General features: G+C 42.6%; 2 protein-coding genes across 2 annotated transcripts in view; one reads left to right on the top strand and one right to left on the bottom strand.

Annotated features, from left to right (window-relative positions):
• Nucleotides 1-8,785: 8,785 nt before the first annotated feature.
• LOC112466046 (leucine-rich repeat and immunoglobulin-like domain-containing nogo receptor-interacting protein 2) lies at nucleotides 8,786-14,414 on the top strand. Its single transcript, XM_025033927.1, has 4 exons — nucleotides 8,786-9,471; nucleotides 9,828-11,641; nucleotides 11,955-12,237; nucleotides 12,560-14,414. The coding sequence occupies exons 1-4, from the start codon at nucleotides 9,373-9,375 to the stop codon at nucleotides 13,211-13,213; spliced, it is 2,850 nt and encodes a 949-aa protein (XP_024889695.1). The 5' UTR covers nucleotides 8,786-9,372; the 3' UTR covers nucleotides 13,214-14,414.
• Nucleotides 14,415-20,243: 5,829 nt separating this feature from the next.
• The window catches only part of LOC112466032 (putative oxidoreductase GLYR1 homolog), a 5,139-nt gene continuing 4,342 nt past the window's right edge, over nucleotides 20,244-21,040 (bottom strand). Inside the window, exon 7 of the mRNA XM_025033894.1 lies at nucleotides 20,244-20,547. Coding sequence (XP_024889662.1) covers nucleotides 20,290-20,547 — 258 coding nt within the window. The 3' untranslated portion in view covers nucleotides 20,244-20,289. The remainder of the gene's footprint in view (nucleotides 20,548-21,040) is intronic.

The following is a 21,040-nucleotide window of genomic DNA, read 5'->3' on the forward strand; positions in this document are numbered from 1 at the left end:
ATCAGAGCAAACAACGAGAGTGCGTAGGTGGAGCGAGCCGGCGCGCGGCTTGATTCCTGAAAAATAGCAAACGAGTACCGCCCGACGCAATTCGTTTTATTGGAGAATCCTCGTAACGACCTCGCGGCGGATTACGGTTTATTTGCGGCGGGATGTATCCTTCTTTTTCCTCCCCGCGGGGGAGGAAATGGGTCACGGAACGGGCGACAGGCCAGGGTAACGTTTGCAGGACGGAGGAAGTTGACTTTTCTCGAGGGCCGTGATCATCTGGCGCGTTCATCTCCTTGTCGTCGCGGTCGTCACGAGCGAGAGCAATCGATCGCGGATTAGCGTGAAAGTGCACGATCTCTGAAAGACTTTCTTGTTTTCACCTTCCCGTGCGAACGCGAACCCTTCCCACGCGTCCATTGCCTTATCATCGACCAGCCAGCCGGAAGCTTGAGCAAACAGCCGACTCTTGAGCAAGCAACGCGAACGCCCGTAAACTTTGTCGTCCGTGGAGCTCGATGTCGAAATACCCGCTTTTGTGTACTTTCCCGGTTTAGCGACGAATCGTGGAAACCTATCGCCGACGGTGTTGTACATACGTTCACAAAATAAGGCCGTATATAAATATAATGCCTACTGGGTCGCGTGAAATATCGGTTTCACATTCAGGCCATTTCTCGACAAAAAAAAAGGGATACACGTGGTTAACGTACGTGAAACATATAATTAAACAAAAATCAATCGCATAATTTTCTCGTTAAATTTATAAAAATCTAATTTTGGAAATTGAATATTTTCCACGCAACGTAAGAATGTCAGATTTTGGGCGAATTTTTTTTAAACAAATTATTCCATCGACATTTATATTAATAGGCCAATTAACAGACTTCGCTTCTCGAGAATGAAGCTTTCACATCGTTATGTGACCCGCAACAGTTACGTCCGTTCAAGTAACACCCGGGTGCAACGGCCGCGGCTGGGATCTACGGCCCTGATCCCCCCTTTCCCTCCCGCCCAAAGTATTTATAATCGCGAGTACAATAGCTAGAGCGAGCTTTCGAACCCCGTGCGCATTCGGACGGGAATCAATCTTTCAAAAATGTCAATCCGACCGGTGCGAAGCGCCGAGAGCGAAGGAAGAGGAGACGCATTGAAAGAGAAAGAGAGAGGGTTGGAAGGAGGAGAGGAAGGAGGAGAACGACAAAATGCAAGAAGGGAGAGAAGGAACCCAGGGAAACGGTCGGCGGAGCGGCACGCCGTGCCGAGCTGAGCGACTGGCACGTTTAAATAAAGAGACGACGGTAGCGCGCGGCGTTGCCGGATCGGTCGACTATTGATCCGCGGTGGCCGGGGGTCACGCGCGCGCGAGCCGGCAACGTCGCGCTGCTCCCAGCTGATCGGGAGCTCTGCTCGACTGCTCCGCTCCGCTCGACTCTGCCCGACTCCGGCAGGCTGCCTCCCTCTCTCCCTCTCTTTCTCGCTCGCGCGAGAACCGCGTCTCCTCGTTACACTCGTGCAGCTGGAAACACGATATGCACAGCGGTAGGCACGATATGCCTACCCGAACCCAAGCGAACGATCGGCTCGTGAGAAAAAGAGAGAGAGAGAGAGATAGAGAGAGAGAGAGAGAGAGAGAGAGAGAGAGAGAGAGAGAGAGAGAGAGAGAGAGAGAGAGAGAGAGGAGCGAAGACACGCACACAATTCCCTCTTTTCCTTTCCTCTCGCTACGCGAGAGAGCATACTTTGATACGAAGACCGAATCCTTCCTTCCCTGCTGCTCGCTTGACAGCGCCTTTTAGAGCGTTACGTAACTGATATATGTATATATATATATATATATATATATATATATATTTTTTTTTTTCGCGAACAAAGCGTAGGCGGTTAGCGAGTAGGCGACACGTGCCTAAAATTATAATGCGACCGAAAAATCGCGTCTTTTTTTTTTTAAGAGAGAGAAAAAGAGAGAGAGATACAACTTCATACCCTGCCGCCTTTATTTTTACAATTCCCGAGCGCGGCCATTTTGCGCCGCATCCAGAGTACTTAAAGAAATTACTGGAACGGGAGATACACGAGCGTGTAACTTTATGCGAATTGCAGTTTAACATTCTTCGAGGCAGAGATGCCTCATCCGCGCGATTATTGCACGTAATTCTGTTCCACCGGAAGGCGGTTATTGTATCGGCGTCGGCAACGAGGTGTCTTTATGAGACGCTCTAGGTGCAATCGATTCCTCCTCGATGCACCCTTCCCCCCATCGAAAGGATACCCACACCCGACTTCCACTTATCGTTACGTAACAACGCGCGGGAAACTGATCTTGCACTCGTGCCTCGGGTAAACGTGCTTTTCAACGTTCGATGAATTATGCAGCGTGCCGCCAAAAGCGGCGCGCGATCTTTCGGGAACGAATTCCACGAGCTATTCGCATCGCCGTTCCTATTCGCGATATTACGCAAGATAATTGTGGGACTGCTTAGGCAGTTGTTTCAAAAATTACTGTTATTAATAAATTGTATTAATTAGACTTCCGAAGTCGCGTATTTTAAGAGGGACGTACCTTCAAATTCTTATTTCTTTCGAGAACATGAAACTCGCTGGCGTCTGTGTCATTTTTCACGATCGCTCCTGAATTATTTAAGCGTCGAGATGGGTCGCTTTAAAATTTATGCGCGATAGAGGCCTCACTTTTCATTTTATCTGAATAGGGATACATAAAGATACAGTGGAGAGCTCTAGAGGTGAACATAAAAACTGGAAGGGGCGCAAGTGAAATAGATGTTTGGGAAGAGATAAATTCCTCTCTTCTGCTACCCTTCCCACTTTTTAAATAACCACCTTCCGCGAAACTCTCCATTCTACAGTCGTAGTTTATTGTCTCTACTTTAAAGTGGCTGAGCTCAATTTAATGAGGAAGATTCGAAAAAGTACGGAACCGGGTGCCAGAGGCCAATAAAAATTCTTCTCAGCTCGGTCTGCAAAATAGAAGAGCGTTCTTTCGTCCTTCTTTTTGCACTCGGTAAGTTCCACATTTCCTCATCCCCGTTGTGCGCGACGGAAAAAGAGACGAAAGTCGCGAGATCGATACGAAACTCGGTAAAAGCACGTTCCAACTTGGAACTTCCAAATAAAGCGACGTTTTATACAGTAATCTGCCGTCGTGTAGCTGTATAACCAGGAAGAAATGTTCCGGTCCATAAAAAGAAAAAAGGAAGAAAAAAAAAAAGGAAACAATAAATAAATAAATAAATAAATAAATAAATAAATAAAAAAGAAAAAAAGAGAAAAAAGATATCAAGGTAAAAGGATGATCCTAGCCCTTCCCCTCCTACGGAGCCTGTCCCTGACCGTGACCGACGACGGCGACGACGTGCAGGCAAGGACGCGAAGGAGAGAGAGAGAAGCGGAGTTTTCGCGCGGCCTTCCCGTAACCCACAAAAACTTTGCCGATTGAGGACGGGGTCTGATTTTATTATTAGGTAACTGGAGTACGCAATCACGTTCCTCGGCCCGACCGACCTGACTCACGGTCGCAGTCCGGCTTCGCCGACGTCAGATCGCAAGCGATATCTTCAACCCCTTCTTGATTGCAACTCTTACGCAGGAAAGCGAAATATTTATGGAAGCGAACAAAGGAAATCTCGCTAGCTTCTTCAGGACAGACTTCGTAATCAATAAACTCTTTATATAGAGTAGTAATCAAACCTTTTAGATTCTCAGAAGTGAGATAGTAATAAAATACAAAATAGATATTGATACATATGATAAGAAGAGATTTAATTATTATTATGAAACGTTTATAAACGTAATGAAATTATTGAGTCTATATATGGGACCGGAAATAAATGTTTATTTGTTCGACAATACCGTTCTCTCGAAATTGATCAATTTCAATCCACCGTTCGCATTTCACTAATCGTTACGTAATTTTATTATCGACCGTCAACGTTCTTTGCGTACAAGTTTCCCTTTGAAACGTAGCACCGCTCCAGGTTCACGATGTCCTTTCGCGGCATTTCCCACCCTCCCCGATCGGCTCTCTAGACCATAACGCGGTCGAAATTATATATATGCCGAGGGCGACGGCGACGCCCAAGGCCGTCCCGGCGAACGTGACGGTTCAACTAAGTGGAGGGCAGGCTTCTCGAGGTCCTTTTCCACCCTCCTTATTTGCACGAAACGTTGAAAGAGAAACGTGCCGGAACTAGGGCTAAGTGACAGCGGCTCGAAACGTTGTCTGAAAATATTTGAGAACACACAAAGTGTGGAGATTCCGCTTTGAGAATCAATGTATGAGGTGTGGTCAACGTAAGGTCAGCGTGCAATATAAATTAAGGATCCAGTTTCAAGATTTTTCTTATGATTTTATCAGAAAGAATACACACAGTCTCGGAAAAAAAAAAACAAGAAAAATATCCTGAAAAATCTCAACAACGTTCGCGAATCGCACGAATCGCGCTACACATCCAAAAGCAAGATTCTCATAGAATTGTGATACACTTCGGGAATTGACAATAAGTCTTAAAAATTAGTGACCCGACTGGAGAAGAACATTTTCTCGTCTACTACCGTCGTCTATTGCATCTCTCGTCTTTCCTGCGCATTATCTTGTTACACAGTTATTTTTATAGCGATAATAAATCAAAGTATTAATAGGAATTGCGGATAATTCCGAGTGCCTGATATCGGCACTCGCGCAATCGATCAATGTGCCGCACGAGCAATGGCACACACCGATAGCCCACCAAGTTTAAGCGGCCCATCCTTTTCTGCGAGTAGGTCGGAAGGTTGCCCCATTAATTCTTCCCGCAAACGTCGCGCATTAATTTAGAAGAGCGTCGCTACACATATGTTTGATGAAAAAAAAACGGTTACGCACGCACATGAGGCATTTATCTTCGAAATGGCGTAGGTCACGTTGCAAACATCATCAGCCTAAGTCTAAACACGCACTTGAGTCTCGATAACGATAATGCGCACTTACAAATGTTTTGTCGTTTCCGTGACGAAGAGAAAGGCTAGTCGAGCCAAGTTAAATAAACGTGTTAAATAATTGCAAATACTCCTATAGTGGATAAATAACATCTGAGAGTGATTTTCACACATATCGCTAAAAATACGCGGCCTCGGGTCTCCAGATTTTTTAGAACGAGCGAATGCGAGACGCTCGTTCCTTGCACGAAACCATCTGCCCGTTAAAAAGGAAAGAACAAAAGGCGAGAATCAATAATTTAGATCGGAACGACTGCGCAGCTCAGGTCAGCGACATATAATCTTCGAATAATTCAAATCGCGATAGTCCGTTAGTTACATGCAGATAAAATGTGTTTTCGATAGCGCAGATATAAAATTACGCAGGCGGTATTGTTACGCAAATTACACAGTTACGGCACAAAAATATCTGTCGTTAACACAAAGAGACCGATTGCTGCCGCATTTTACAAAAATTCTGAAAAAAGCAACATACTACGTTGATCCCAAATTTCTCTGAATATCGAATTGAATGAGAAAAATATTAAAATATAAAATTCCATATTAGAGCGAGAAGAAAATGTTGGTACAAGAGATTTCTCAAAATGTTTGGTTTCTAGCAATAGATCTCGCAATTTTGCGGAGACTGAAATCGAAACCGCAAGATTACAATCCTTTTTGTAGAACATATAACGTTATATCGCATATTGCAGGGTGCAACGTGGTCTCACCCCCGTGGTTGACTTGCGTAAGGACGATCGATGCTTCCAATAACGCGTACTGTCACGTATTCCTCGCCACACAAATAGTTTTATCGGATTATTGACCTTCATTATATGCGGCGGAGAAGACGAATCTATTAACGGGACGAACAGCTTCGATTATTCGCGAGACGCGCCTGGCATGAGAGATAACCAGATAACTCCCGGTGCAATGGCAAACAGAGAAATCGTCATTGCCGCGTTAGTTTATTAACAAATGGCTGCTCCTGATTCGCGCAACAAGCGGCATTATACGGCCGTAAACGTGCCACGCAACGCCGCCGCGATGTTCGTTCTCATTAATTCGGCCGCGAAATTGTTTTCCTCTCGCAGGCGCTACCGTTGCGCGCAATTATAAACGAGCTGCCACTCGGGTCGCAAAGCGATGTCGTATATCTGCCGCAGTCCCCGCCATCAAGTCGATTGTTTGCAAATAAACGTCGCGTTACATAACTGCTTGTTACGGAATACGTAAGAATCGCGTTGCGAAGGTGCGTTTCTGTTCCAACGGCAAACATTTTAAAATTCATCGAATAACAGAAATACAAAATATACATTTGTACATGATTTTGAAACGCACTCTTGCCACGTTTTGTATGTTCCAGAATCGATGGCAGATTAAATTCGTCCTTGTTAGCGAGAACATTGAAGCGCTGATCCGCGAGAAGCCTTTCTAAACCCCGATTTCGGATTCGGATTAAACCCCAAACCTCCGCTTTAAGCTTGGCAACAGCGTTCAACGATGTTTCGACTCTAAATACCCTGTATGTCGTAATGCATCGCAAAAGCGAGGAACAAAGTTAGGTCACGGATCGATGTTGCACGGTGGGAGACCCCCAAGGGAGACACCCGCCTCCATCCCTCGTTCAAATGCGCCACGATACGCTTTTCAGGCAGAAATCAACGAAATGGCAGCGAGCGCACAAGGACCCGCATGCGATATTTTTATAAATAACTTCTTCGACGACGCAGAGTCGATGCTGCTTTTCCGAGGCACAGGTTTTACGAGGTAAAAATCGTGAAGCGAACAAGCGGATTCCACGGGGAAAGCGTGACAACGTAGTTCGAAGTAAAAGTGAAAACATATTCGTTTCTCGCTTGCGTCACTGCGATTATATTTCAGGCAGTTGGACTACGTCACGACGTTCACAGTCCGATAACGCAAATTGCAACGATGAGACTTGATACCTTTGTTCCCGGTCAGAATAGACAGTTCCTATCGACGTGTGCTAGTGATATCCGCGCAATATCTACTTACACGTTCGTGTAAAGTGCATAGGAAATCTCAAATTAGACCCTAGATAGCAATTTGCGGACTGTGATGTATGCCGCATCATTATTTCTAACAATACTACGATTTTTTAGATTAATTTTTAATGAGTAATGAGTATTATTAGAAATTCAGCATTTAAATTTGTTTTGAACACTAATGTCCATTTCCAATGTAGATTAACTTTAATCTCGGTTTAACCTACTTTTTAATTTTTTATCCTTTTTTAGTTTTAAGAATTAGAAAAAAATGAAAAGTTAAATTAAGATTAAAGTTTATTTACATTGATAGAAATGGACATGAGTGATTTTCTAGTTTTTTATTCAAAAATATGTAATTGATATTTTGTGAGACCTCGGCTGAATTTTAACTACTGTGGGTCTTCCAAAATAAATTCTTAAAGAATCGGCGCTCTCTCGAGAGAGAGAGATTCACACGACGGGTAGACGTCGAGGCACCGTGGCGAAATAGATTTGATTAAACGCGAGCAAGAGCGTGGGAGCATCCTCTTAGTCCGGATGCTCGTGAAATTCTACCGTCTGCACGACCGGTTCCATTAACGAGAATCAAAGTTTAAGGTCCCGTAGAGCAGACTCGAGGCCGACCGGCATTGTCCGTTAGCATAGCGGTTGCCGAAAAAGTTTCTTCATCTCTCTGCATTTATCTTCGTCAGAGCGACTCGTGATAAGGCGTATTGTGAAAACAGATTGAATATTCGTAAAATATTCAATTCGTTAAGTACAGTTGCACTACATGTGGTGACTATTTATAATCTTACAAGAAAGTGTGGAATATTTCTCTTGAACCTATACATTCTGAGCTTTCTCCATTATAGAAGAGCTCTAGAAGTTCCATTACGGTATTCTATTTACGATTCTACGTTGCTACCTGGTAGTTACTATTCACGATCCACCTGGGAGTAAATTCTTTCCTTCGCGATTCTATGTTTATTCCTAAAAAGATTTTTTTTTAATTCTATAGTCTTATTCGAAAATTTCTATTTATAATCCCAGAAGGAACGAGATTTTTGCGTTTTTAATCGTACAATAAATTCTAGATCCAAAATCAAGATTTTTAGATTTGTTTAACTTTGACAATGTCAGCTAACGTGGGCTAATAAGTTTTATAGCCTTCTTCCTGGTTGTTGGAAATAGAGCTCAAAGCAGACGAAACCTCGCTAATAAAAGTGAGCTAATCAAGGCTAAAACGCAATTGTTCCGCGGTCGCGCAAACGTGTCTGCGTTTTAGCAAACGGTGATAGCTAATAATTTGGCACTGAACTTGAAACTATTTTGGACCGTTAATCGCGATATCGCGATAGACTTGGGGGGCCTCTAGCCAAGGTGTTTAGATGATAGAACGGGCGCATCTTCGAGGATACAATCGACGAACCCGACGACGCTGAAATAGACTCGGTCATCGCGCCAATGACACGAGGACGCAAATTAAATGGGGCGAGTCTCGGTGGGCATTCGATGGATTCGGAGCACCGGGTAGAGCAGCTTGCGAGAAATCCCAAACTCTCACCGAGCATTCGACACAGCCGTTGCCGAGGGGGCTGCCTTCTACACAAAACCCCCTCTCTTGCTTCGTCCGTTCCTTTCGTCGAGCCGCTCTTTCAGCGATTCTCTCTTTCTCTCTCTCTCTCTCTCTCTCTCTCTATCTCTCTCTCTCACTCTGTCTCGCTCACGTTCTGCTCGCTGAGAGACGTGCTGGCGAGGTCTGCGTCGGCGCCGACCGACTGGGGAGTCGGCGGTGTTGCCGGTTCGCTCGTACCGGTGCTCGCCACGAGGAGAGACCCCGCTCCGGTAGAGCCGTGGCCGGAGCTCCGTTCCATAGTCGGTTTTTGCATCTGACGCGCGGCGGGCAGACGCGGCCGGCCGCTGGGAGCGCGATATGCACGAGCGTGTCATATGACACGCGTGACAAGTGGTGCGCGGCCGCGGCGTTGCTGGCACACACCAGACACGAAAACGGGAGACGGTTATCGCGCGCGGCGGTAGAATAAAGAGGAGAGACCGAAGACGAGAGACAAAGAAAGAGGAGTAACGGAGGAGAGATAGAGAACGAGAAAGGAAGAAGGTGGGATAGAGGGGAGGGGAAAAGAAACGCTCTTGCGTGCGTGCGTGCGTGAGATCATCGGTTTAACGTTCTCCGTAGACCTAGACTGGGTACTCCCCCACGCGTTCTCGAAGCTGCGACACGGTATACGATACGGTAACGGCGGGTGCAATTATGTTACCGGCGCGACGTGGCGACGGCATCGACGGACGACGACACGCCGCCCAGCATCATCACCCACGCACCGTCGGAAGACATCTCGACGTCGTCGCGGGGCCCCGCCGCACCGCCGGATCGCTCGCGAATAGTTAGACCTCGATGACTCCTCTCTTCACCTTTCCGCCCGTCCCTCGTTTCGTTCCTCGGAGCGAAAGATTCAGAGTTGCCTGCGGGGAACACGACCGTGATTCTCGGCAGGTAGGTAGTGGAGTGGAAGGAGCGGAGAGCTCGAGCTTTTAGGGCCGCGAGCACGTGGTCGTGTGATCGATACATTTAAACTATTACCGGTAGTGTGAAGAAGAAAGAGAGAGAGAGAGAGAGAGAGAGAAAGAGAGTGAGAAAGAGAGAGAGAAAGATAAAGTATTAGTCTATTTACGGGTAAATAAAATCTTTGTCCTTCAGTTGGTCGATAGCATAATAAGTCGACGCCGTCGGGCAGAGAGAAAAGCGCGGTTCGTAACGGAACTGTAGTTTGAGAAAGTCCCTCGCGAGGAGAGGCCCCCCCCGTAAGGACATGGGATATCGCTGTACCCGTGCAAATCGTCACATTGCAGGTTTTAGGAATGCGGGTGCGGGTGGCGAGGGGAGGTGATGGTCCGCGCTTGAGGTGGTCGTTCTTTCTGGTCGCAGTGGTGACGGTGGTGCGGATCGCGGGTGCGTCTACGGACACGCTACCGTTGTCCTGGTCGTCGCGAGTAGAATGTCCAGGCGGGTGCAAGTGCGCGGACACCGACAGCGGTGGCAGTCTGCAATGCGCGGAGCGGGACTCCTCCGACCTGGTCTTGCCGCGAGACGTCACGAGCGTGTCGCTGAGGGATGTCCGGGAGTTCGCGATCCGGGCGAGCGTCTTGGAGGGTGCCACCGGGCTGCGAAGTCTGGCCTGGTCGTCGAGCGGCGTCGAGAGAGTGGAAGCCGGCGCGTTCCGCGCCACCGTGCGCCTCGAGCGAATCGATCTAGGTGATAATCGGTTGGCCGACTTGCCGTCGGACGTCTTCCATCCATTGCATCAACTCCAGTACCTGAACCTCACCGGGAACCGGCTGGTCGCGCTGCCGCAGCAGCTGTTCCGCCATCTGAACCGCCTTTATGAGATCCGTCTGGCGGCGAATCTGCTCTCGGTGCTGCCCTATCAGGCGTTCGCGCCCGCCAAGGAGCTCGTGCGGCTCGATCTCAGTCGTAATCGGCTGGTCTCCCTGCCGGATCACAGCTTTCAGCCGAATCGGCAGCTGCAGGAGCTGCGACTGTCCGGCAACCGGCTGACGAAGCTGCCGTCGCGGCTGTTCTCCGGCTTGACGCAACTGAAAGTGCTCGATCTCGCCGACAACGCGATCGACGCGTTGCCGCGTGGCCTCTTCAGCGACCTCACGGCCTTGGAGTACCTCGATCTCGGGGGTAATCCGATCGTGCGTCTCGCGGACACCGCGTTTCAAGGCCTCGCCAGCTTGCGATGGCTCGATCTGAGTCGTTTGCCGATCTCGTCGCTGCCCGGTGACGTCTGGCGACCTGTCAGCAGGCTGAGGACCCTCCTGCTATCCGGGACCAAACTGGAGAACCTTCGGAACAAGAATCTGGCCGGTCTGGCCGAGTTGGAGACCCTGGAAATCACAAACGGCACGTTACGGGAGATCGGCCAATTGACTCTGAACGAGACCCCGTCCCTGCGTAGAATCGACCTGCGCGACAACGACTTGACTTTCCTGCCGGCGAACGTGGCGAATCTACCGTTCCTGGACGAGTTGCACTTGCAGGGCAACTCGTGGGCCTGCGACTGTCGTATGTTTTGGTTCGTCAAGTGGGCGGAGAGCAGGGCACATCTGCGTGCGGCTTTCCAGAGCGGGCTCAAGTGCGGCCACGAAAGGGGCACCGTGGACATCCTGCAGACGTTGCGCTACCTCGAATGCAGCCCGCCGATTCTCGTGCGGACTACCAAAACGCAGCAATATCTCCTTCTGAGTTCGGTGCTGTTGGAATGTGAGTTCAGCGGCAATCCCGCGCCCTCCTTGACCTGGGTGACCCCGAGCGGTCTGGTGCTCCATTGGGTGCCGGATCCAACCTTCCCCGACGCCTTCGTCGAACATCCGAAGGTGCACAGCTGGCTGACGGATCGGCCAGTCGTCAATGATAACCGCATTAGCGTCCTAGAGAACGGCTCTCTTTACATCGCGACGCTGTTGCGGCAAGATGTGGGCAAGTACAAGTGCACGGCGGTCAACCCGATTGCCAATGAGACCGTCTACATAACGCTGGAAATGGATCCGGTTACCTTGCACAATATCAAGATCTTTAGCATCCTCGTCGGCGCGATTTGCGCCGTGACGTTTCTTCTGATGACGTTAGCGTTGCAGCTGCTGCGATACATCTTCGTGAAGTGAGTATCCATACAGCAACACGTAGAATTAACATTAAGGATATCTGCTGTAATCTTCTTGTATGCCGTATATACACCTTGAGGATTGTGTCAAAATATCATACGTATACGTCCATATTGTTGGTCAATAGAGCCATTAACAGTTCGAGTGACAGTAACCGTCGAGAGCGTCAACTTTGATGAGTAGAGCGAGCAAGTCGGCGGAAGGTCAGGAGGACGCGATCGATAACTCCACCTGACGATTCCGACGACTTTCTGTATTCTTTTCGCAACCCCCTCGTTAACGTTTTTCCCCCACACGAATCTCCCGCAGGTGCGGATGCATCAAGTGGTGCCTGTGCTGCAGACGCGTGGGCGTGACGCCACGGGCTAAGCAGATCTACCAGATGCTCGACAACATCGAGCAGTACAAGAGTCAGCAGCTCGAAAGACTGAGGGAGAACTACACGCAGCAGGTACACAGAATTAAGGACAATTGCGTTCAGCAAGTGGAATGGATCCGCGACAGTTACGAGGGTCAAATGCAGCATATACGAGACATACGGGACTACGGTACCACTCACCTGACCGCGCTGAGAGATCAGTACTACGATCAGGTACGATACGCCGCGTCGTGAGAATTCTACGCCGCGAAACTGTGTTCGTCATAATTGATTCAATTTCTGTTTGTCATCGTATTCGCTTTTTATCTGATCTACGTCATCTGTTTACAACGCGCGAAGTTGTTACGTGCGAAATAATAAAAAGTTTATTAGACACATCACTGCGCACAAGTCGCTTTTCTACATTGGCAAAACGATTTTCCGTCGAGAGAAAACAAACATAACGAGGCCAAACAAATAACGAGATAACGCGAGATATCGTCGCGTATACAATAGATACGCATCTAGCCGCGTCTATTTTGTTACTCTTTCGCAGGTGAAAAGAGTGCGGGACTATTCCACCAGCCAGCTGAACTGGGTGCGCGAGAATTACGTCTTCCAACGGAACAAGATCCGCAAGTTCAGCGCCCATCAGGTGTTGCGGTTACGCGAGAGTTACAAGTACCAGCAACAGACACTGTCCAAGGTGCTGGAGAACCTGCCCAATCTGTACTTCGATAATTGCCGGAGCGGCTCGTGTGGCAAGAGCGACTCCATGGTATTCGATCCTACCAAGGACGACTTCGAGAATATGAACACCTATTTCAAGGCAAAGATCGACGATCTGGTGGCGGGAGCGAGTCTGGAGGACGTCAACAGCGAGTATTACACGCCGACCGAGCTATCGTCGACCAGCCCGCAAGGCCAGAACCCGTTGGAAGGTATTCATATCAATTACATCGAGGAAAGCGGCCCACCGCCGCCTCTGGGACCGCCTACAGTGTTCCCTGCTTCGGTGATACTGCAATGTATCGACGAATACGCCAGCACAGTGTCCACATACAAGAACAACGAGCATGACAAGCCGATCTTCAAAGGCTCCAACGGTACAGTCTTGGCTAAGGAGCCCCGGAGAAAGACACCGGAAGTCTTGGGGCTTTTAGCACCTAGCAACAGTCTACCTGATCTTCCACGCGAGACTAAACTCTAGCCGACAGAAATTAAAGCGCGTTAAAGTGGCCAAGAATGGGTTCCTACTATCATTTAAGTTATCAGAAACATAAGGGGGAAGAGATTGTTCTCGGACAATCAACGGCAGTGGAGCGTAATGGAAGGATCATCGCCATCCTGCGTCTGATAAGTAGGAATCGCGTCTTCGATATCGAGGATATCGCTTGAAGCTTCTTCCGCTTTTCATTATACGACTGATTCGAGGAGAGTGCCCTAGAAAAGACAGTTCGAGAAGAACTCGTGTCAAGTGCCAAGAAACAGGAGATCCTTCCTCTGTCGAGATTGCAAGGACAAGTGTGTGCGTGTGCTAATCTAGGAGAACAAAAACAAATTAACGGACAGTTTCCAAGGATTCTCTTGATATGGTCGACCTTGCAACCTGTCCGTCTCTCGTTAAGCAACGTGTGCTTTTTCATCAGTGTCATCGTTTTTGGGTGACTACCATCATCCGAGAGGATAAAGAGAAAGACGCGAATTGCATTTCGCGTCCTCGTCGACTCGGCTGTAAATTTAATTTCCTTTTAAAAGCGCGACGAGGAAGAAATGTAACTTCGCCTAGTTGTCAATTCCATGAGTCTTGAGGTTGCGATTTCCGTAAGGAATCATTCTCAATCCTTCCTGTAAATAGGCGTGAAACTTTTATGTATCAGTGATACCGCGAGAAAAAGTCGGATTATCCTCTCATTGCGAAAGACTGAGGCGGCGAGATCGACACGCCAGCAATCGTCCGTTTGTTTTTCGTCTTCTTCGTCTCGATTTTCTCGTGAACAAAAACCGGCGAAAAACCTCGGCGTTCGATCGTGCTCGCGTCCTTTCTTTTCTTCCTTTTTTTTTTAACCGCTTGTGTTTAGCGCAGTAGGTTACATATTGTTCGAGACATAGAAGTATATGCCTATCGAAGAAAGAAAAAAAGGAAACATACCAGAAAATAACCAACGTACGTACTTAATTTTTTAATCATTACAGCAATATATCTCCAACCAGTCGGGCTTATCATTCGCGCGGAAAATAATTAAAGGGAGAAGAAATTGTAATAAAGAAAAATTATATTGGCTGTTAGATCTTTCGACCTAAGGCAGCGTTTCAGAGAAAGAAAATTGTATGTACGGATTTAGTTGCTCTTATACAAATTTTACAAGATGCGCCCCTTTGTTGAATAAATCCTGACGAATCGTCGCCAAGCATCTGTCTTAATCCCTTATCCAAATTCCATCTCGTGATCAAACTTTGCAGAAGAATATATTGAAAACTTAATTTATTCTTTTTTTTTTTTAGACATACGTACTAAATAGAAAATCAAGAACTATCAACCGTGCTAATTAGCTCATTGCTAATTAGTGAAGTTGCTAACTGTAAAAAATTCAATTAACGCGGACTTTAATCATCGAGAGAACATCTTCGCAATATATTTATCATTTAGTAATCGAGTTTGAAAGATGAGAGCGACGATTGAAAGAGAATAAGAACAGTTAGAATAATCCATAATTTGTCCGATTTAAATCTTTAATGGATTGTATAAAAAACTTAACAAAAATTTCAGCTCCAAATTCTGTAGCCAACTTTCTATAGAATTGAAAATTTAATAGTAAATCTTCGAATAAAATAATAATTTCAAAATAAGTAAAAATGTACTAATTATTTTTAGTGTAAGAAAAGTTTTATTTTATATATTTTTTTAACGAATTTGTCCTAGAAAGAATTAATATCAAACTAATTTCTTATGTAGAACTTGACTTCTTTTATTTCATATTCTCATCAAATCTAGATTTTATTAGATTTAAATTCACAGCGCAATTACAGGGCAAAATAATTCTGTTCATGAAAAGTGGCTTTATATATAAGTGATTAATTTAGAAATATTTCATGAAAATAATTTCTTAGAATTTTATGATATAAAAGAAGTTACATTAAAAACAATAATTATAGTTAACAAATTAGACGTTTGTTTTAAAATGATATATACGAATATACCTCATGATAATATTCGTTTTTCTAACGGATGTAAAAGGTAATTTATAGTTGAAATCTTGAGATCTTTAAATTGAGATATTTATGGACTTGGTTTACTTTGGAATTCATAAATCGTCTCGATCGAATCGTCAAGAATGCAATACTTTCGAGTTGGAAAAATCACGTGATAAAAAGACACGCGCGTATCGATTATCTAAATATTCTAAACAACTGCTGCCGATGCAGAAATGACTGAATCACCACGATACCAATGGAACAAAACAGAATAAGGAAATAATCGCGGCCAGGAGAGCGTTGTCGTTATTTTTGGATCGCGTCAGCGAGAGAGATAAAATTTTATCATGCTTCCTCCGTTAGACGGAGGGGGAAGCCGCGCACGGGATACGCAAGACGAAGCAGAACCATGGTGGAAAGCATGTAGTCGGTCTCGGTATCGTGGTGAGATCGTAAGGGGAATCCTATTCTATGTCGAGAGAAACCTGTCCGGGCTAAATCCGAAGAAGTGGGAATCGATAAGTTGTCATAAACTCGAATTTGATGAAGCTGGAGTCAACGTTTCCTCAGTGAAAAGTTGAAGCATAATTATGAAGTCTCCAAATTTGTTTTTCAATGTAATTAATTGGCGTAGTCCATCATAAAGCATTATTTTCCACGTTATTCATGTCTCGCAAATTGGTAGACTCTACGAATCAATCAGAAAACTTTTTAATAAATATATACATATGTAAGTAATAAAAAAATATTTGCTATTGTCAGAATTCAAACTTGCGTCATGTAATTTTACATAGTAATATATTTTTAAATAAATTAATTGGTAAAAATAGATGATTTTCAATATAAATAATCGTTTAATGGTATTTCAAATCTTAATTTAACATAAATCAATTAAAAACTTATATTAAAATTGATAACTCGTCATATCAGAACCATCAGTTTTGTGAATGTCGAGTTCTGCTTGCTATGTGAATATGTTGCAATTATAACATTTATAACGCAAATCTATAATTACCGTGGTGTTTCTCACGGCTTTCACAGCAATGCAAACATATAAAAATATTACGCAAACAGCTTCTGGCTTCTGACTGAAACACGTAAAAATATGTAAGAACACGTATGAACATGATAAGAATTTGAAATGCGAAGTCGTAAGAGCAAACTAGACGTTGCTAAAGTGTCGAATTTTATTATACGTTGCTAAATAAAAAAAAATATTATTTCAGTCAGATGTAAAACAATTTCTATTTATAATATATATTTAAATCAGAAATGCAAAATGTAATGTCTATTTCAACAGAAATTGAATCCTCATTCCACAAAAAGTTCTTTATTTCAAAAATATCAAAATTGAATCTTTACTTATATAATATCTTTCATATATAAAAATTATTAATTAAATAACAGTTTCTTAAGAATATTCATTTTAAAAGAATTAATTAAATTTCACATTAGAAACCTAATCATTACACATAAACATTAGATACATATAACCGCTGAGATTATTTTGAAATATTTCAGAGTTTAATAGACAATAGAGAAGTTCATTCAAGCTTTTACTAAGAAAACATCTCCAAGAATTCATCAAAAAATTTTTTCGACTGCTGATTCCCTACTTTTTAGATACACCTGACATTTCGCCATAGACTAATCGGGATGGTAGCACTATACAAGTAGCATAATCGATCAACCTAATTGTAGCCGGTCTCATAAATCTCGTCGATACTCGCGTGCGCTAGTTCAGATAAAGGTTGTTTTCGCTCTAATTTACGTAGAATTATTGGTAGTAACAAAATTATACACTTTGTAATTATAAATACGATTCGCAACTTTATTAAGAATTTAGACAAATTGATATTTAATATTATTTTTCATTTGCTAACAAGCTTTATTTGGAAATCAGATTCACCAAAGCAGTACAAGGCAGTACTTGTGTATACCAGTTTTGGTGTATCACAAATGATATAAAATAGATCAGGCGGCAAACCAAAAATCTTAGAAGATATCATTTGTAATTCACCGAAAGTGGCACAATTGAGTAAGTAATGGTAGTCTCTGATAACGCTGTCCCAAATAATTCTGTCGGTATCTTTGTCGAGGTTTTTGGTAAAGTCGTAAGTCAATTTACAATTACTCTCTATTTAAAATCCTCTTATCCCTCCCATTCCTCCCTCCTACATATATATTATCTCGATAGTCCTATCATTCTGTTACCGAACTATCTAATTAGTTCGATGAAAAAAAAAAACGAAAAAGACCTTCGATGTAATATCTCTAGAAGAGCAAATAAAAGTCGAGCTTTATAGGCATCGATATAAAAGTCCACGTCAATATAATTGGCTTCTCTAATGCTTGTCAAATCTATCGATCCGCTGTGAATCCATCTTGGTGATTAATTAATTTAAAAAAAAACATCAAAAAAATATCCGTTTCGCAACGAGGGCACCCATTATAATTCCGATTAAAAATAAAACAATTTATTAACACATTTATGTCACCGGTGGCTTAACTTTTATTGGCTCTTCTATTACAGAGCAATTCGATTGCTCTTTTGCGTTCAATACCATCGAAGGAACCACTATATTGCGCGCAAATGTAGTCAACCTCGAAAGTATTTGAAATTAATGTTCAATGAATAATCGTCACTTTGATATAAGTTTGATGATTATTATTTGAAATCAGTTTTTAATCTTTTCATATCCATGAACGCTCGACTACGGATAGATCAATATTGTTTCGTAGTCCCTTCATGTTACGTTATTCTCCGATTTAACATTATTATATAAATACTTGGAAGAATGTAAGAGGAAATAAAATCCGACCGGTGCGTTCACCCGGCGTACTTCTAACGTTGATTAAACGAGTATTATCTATTACGCCGTTCCAGAACGTTCCTGGGAGCGACAAAATGATGGAAACTGAAAATCTATTACGCTTAGAAAATAGTTTAAACTTTAACTAGAGCTACTTTTCGTCGCGGCACATCGAATCTTAGACGAGAAAGTCTTTTCTCTGTTCCTTGGTATGTCGAATGCTCGTACTTATGCTTCCAGCATGTATATTTTTTATACGACGTCATTTTTAAACCGCGAAGCCTTAACAAAGAGGGGTAACGCATGTGCAGGGCGTGTAAATAAAAAATAAATGATGCAAGAAAAACCGCTGTCGGTGACACTGATTGAGGGCGTGTAAAAATTAAAGTAATTAAATCGCGCGTATTAGATGCTTCCCAGAAATGACTTCTCGTTCCAGTATGTTATATCGACAGCGGCATAATTATTATTAAATGCAAGTAAGCGGTGAGATTAATAGTTCTCGGAAAGAATTAAGACGTTTTTGCTTTAATAAAATTAAAATCTAAATCTTTTCGTTAATTGAATATTTCGTCGATCAAATATCTCCACATAAAATGCATAAATTTTTGCATTACTTTCTCTTAATTTTACAAATATAAAGCGATGGAAGAGAAGGCTTTATCGTTATTTTTCTTAAAAACCGGGAACGTGTTAGTGTATTAAAAATTAATTATGCCACTGTAAATCAAATATTTTATCATAGATAATAAATAATAGACTAGATAATAAATATTAGAATTTATTCCATCTATGACTTCGCGAGCAACATTCTCTCTCATCGGAATTAAATAATGTAAAAAAATAATTTTGTAGCGAAAATTTATATATTGTATTGTAGAATTATATAGAAATGTGTATCTTTAGTGACGTGACACACAGTGAGAGGAACTTTATTTTCTTAATATGCAAGAGATGTCCTGAGTCTATCGACCGTTCGTTTGGACATCCGGTGTAACATTATCTAACGAGTCTTTTAAACGCTGTGATTTATGAACTTTCTAAGGATATATATCGCAATGTAAATTGATGTAGAACAGAGTTTGCAATAATATTATCCAGTACGTTTATTGGATGTACAATAATAAATTGCACAAGTCGCGCTCAACAGAGAAGTTTCTTTTCTTTGGAGCGGACTACGAAAGTAATAATCACTCCGAGTTCGTAATTATACTAGTTTGTATAGATTTTAATTATTCGCAACAATACTGAAAATAAATTATGTATAATCAAAGTAAAAAAAAACTTTAGCAAGTGTTCCACGAAGTGATGTTTGCCAGTCACTTGAATTTATTAAAAAAATATCGACTATTGTACCACACGTAGCTATTTGCGTTACAATTCAACTTTGGAAACCGGGTACCAAAGAAGGAAAGTCTGACGCGCAAACTCTTTTTTACGCTGAAGCGCAGTTTTCATATTATCGAGGCTGTCATTGATTTTGACGATCGTTAAAATGACCAAAGCAATTCTTACGGTGATCTCCGCAGAAACTTATCTGACACCGTTCATATAACTTGCCAAGAGTAACCTTTTAAAATTTAACACTTAAAGGTATCTTGTCGAGTTTCCCGTTGGTGATCTCTTATCCTTCTGTCCGAGATACTCTAACGGATGTATTAAAAAAAAAAAAGCTATTTTGGCAAATAACTGCGACGATATAAACTGTCATTTCCTACGTCGTAAACTTGCGGGTTGCAGATCAAGCAACACAAAAAAAAAACGATCTATATGTGCTATTCGAGCAATCATGTTGGAAAGTTAAGAGATACCGTACGGTTAAATCGCTTTAATGTTCCGACCGAGCGATGTAAAAGATCTAAAGTCATTTGTAATGAAGCGACTTGTTCGCCTTTGTAAAAATAATCCTAAGTTATTTCTCCCGACTAACAAAAAATGATGACGTCGGCGAATCTGCTCAACTTCTACCATTGTTCTCAAAGTTAATAAATCTCATTGTTTATTGTGGTACTCTTGGTTTCCTTCAACAACCCTCTTTCGCACATAACGACTTGTAGCACGTAATTATTTATCAAAATTTAACATACCACATTTAAAAACAAAATTGCTGAGGCAAACATAATTAATTACAACAAAATATAACTCCGTAATCAATAAAAAATTGTTATCCAACGCGTATTAATCCATACTATCGTTGCATTAATTCTTTTTTAATGGTAAATATACAAGTACTTCAAGATTTTCATTGTTTAATTAATAATAAAATTTTTATCATAATTTAATTATAATACACTGTATTCGCCATCGGCAGAAATCTTTCGCGATCTGTAGAAAAAAAAAGAAAAGAAATATCGGTACATACCTTTTCCTGCGTTCGATTCCACACGATCACACTATGACCACTGTTGATCAAGTTTTTCACGATACCACTGCCCATAATGCCGAGTCCAAGAAAACCAAATTTCAGATTTGACGGAAGGATATTCTTCTCCTTGAGAGTTTGCGACATCGTTTCGACGTCTAAGGGCGGCGTAATCTGCGGAACAAAGTAAAGGAATGTTACGGGAAAGGAATAATACGCAGCTAATTCTGATACTTTCTTTGTAAAGAGGAATAACTTTACAAATTCTACATTTTTCCTGAAATGTATCTTTTTTCGATAACAAATGTTCTTTCTATAATAGACGATTTAATTAATCCAATTCTTCAATTTGTCGATAGATTGTAGGTAAGTTGAACTAAAACTATAATGATTAGTGTAATCTATCAGAGATAAAAAATAAATTTAATTCCTTAATTTTCTAACAAACTAACTTAAAAAAATTAATATAATTGTTTTTATTAATTTCTAGCAAAAAAATTAGTAACAAAATCTTATTGTAATTTTAGTTGCATTTTAAATTCAGTTTAATAGAATTTATTTTAATAGAATTTTTATTAGATTCTTTAATGTTATTATATAGAATATTTGCACTAAAAATAAAAAATTATTAAAAATTTCGATGAATAAATATATCTACGTTTTAAAG

Source organism: Temnothorax curvispinosus, unplaced genomic scaffold (genome assembly GCF_003070985.1).
Source record: "Temnothorax curvispinosus isolate PA1 unplaced genomic scaffold, ASM307098v1 QBEX01015766.1, whole genome shotgun sequence".
Lineage (NCBI taxonomy): Eukaryota > Metazoa > Arthropoda > Insecta > Hymenoptera > Formicidae > Temnothorax > Temnothorax curvispinosus.

Excerpts from the sequence above, each read along its gene's own strand:
- LOC112466046 (XM_025033927.1), top strand. The coding sequence starts at position 9,373 with ATGACTCCTCTCTTCACCTTTCCGCCCGTCCCTCGTTTCGTTCCTCGG. Across the intron at positions 9,472-9,827 it reads ACGACCGTGATTCTCGGCAG|GTTTTAGGAATGCGGGTGCG; the intron begins GTAGGTAGTGGA and ends GTCACATTGCAG. Across the intron at positions 12,238-12,559 it reads GAGATCAGTACTACGATCAG|GTGAAAAGAGTGCGGGACTA; the intron begins GTACGATACGCC and ends ACTCTTTCGCAG.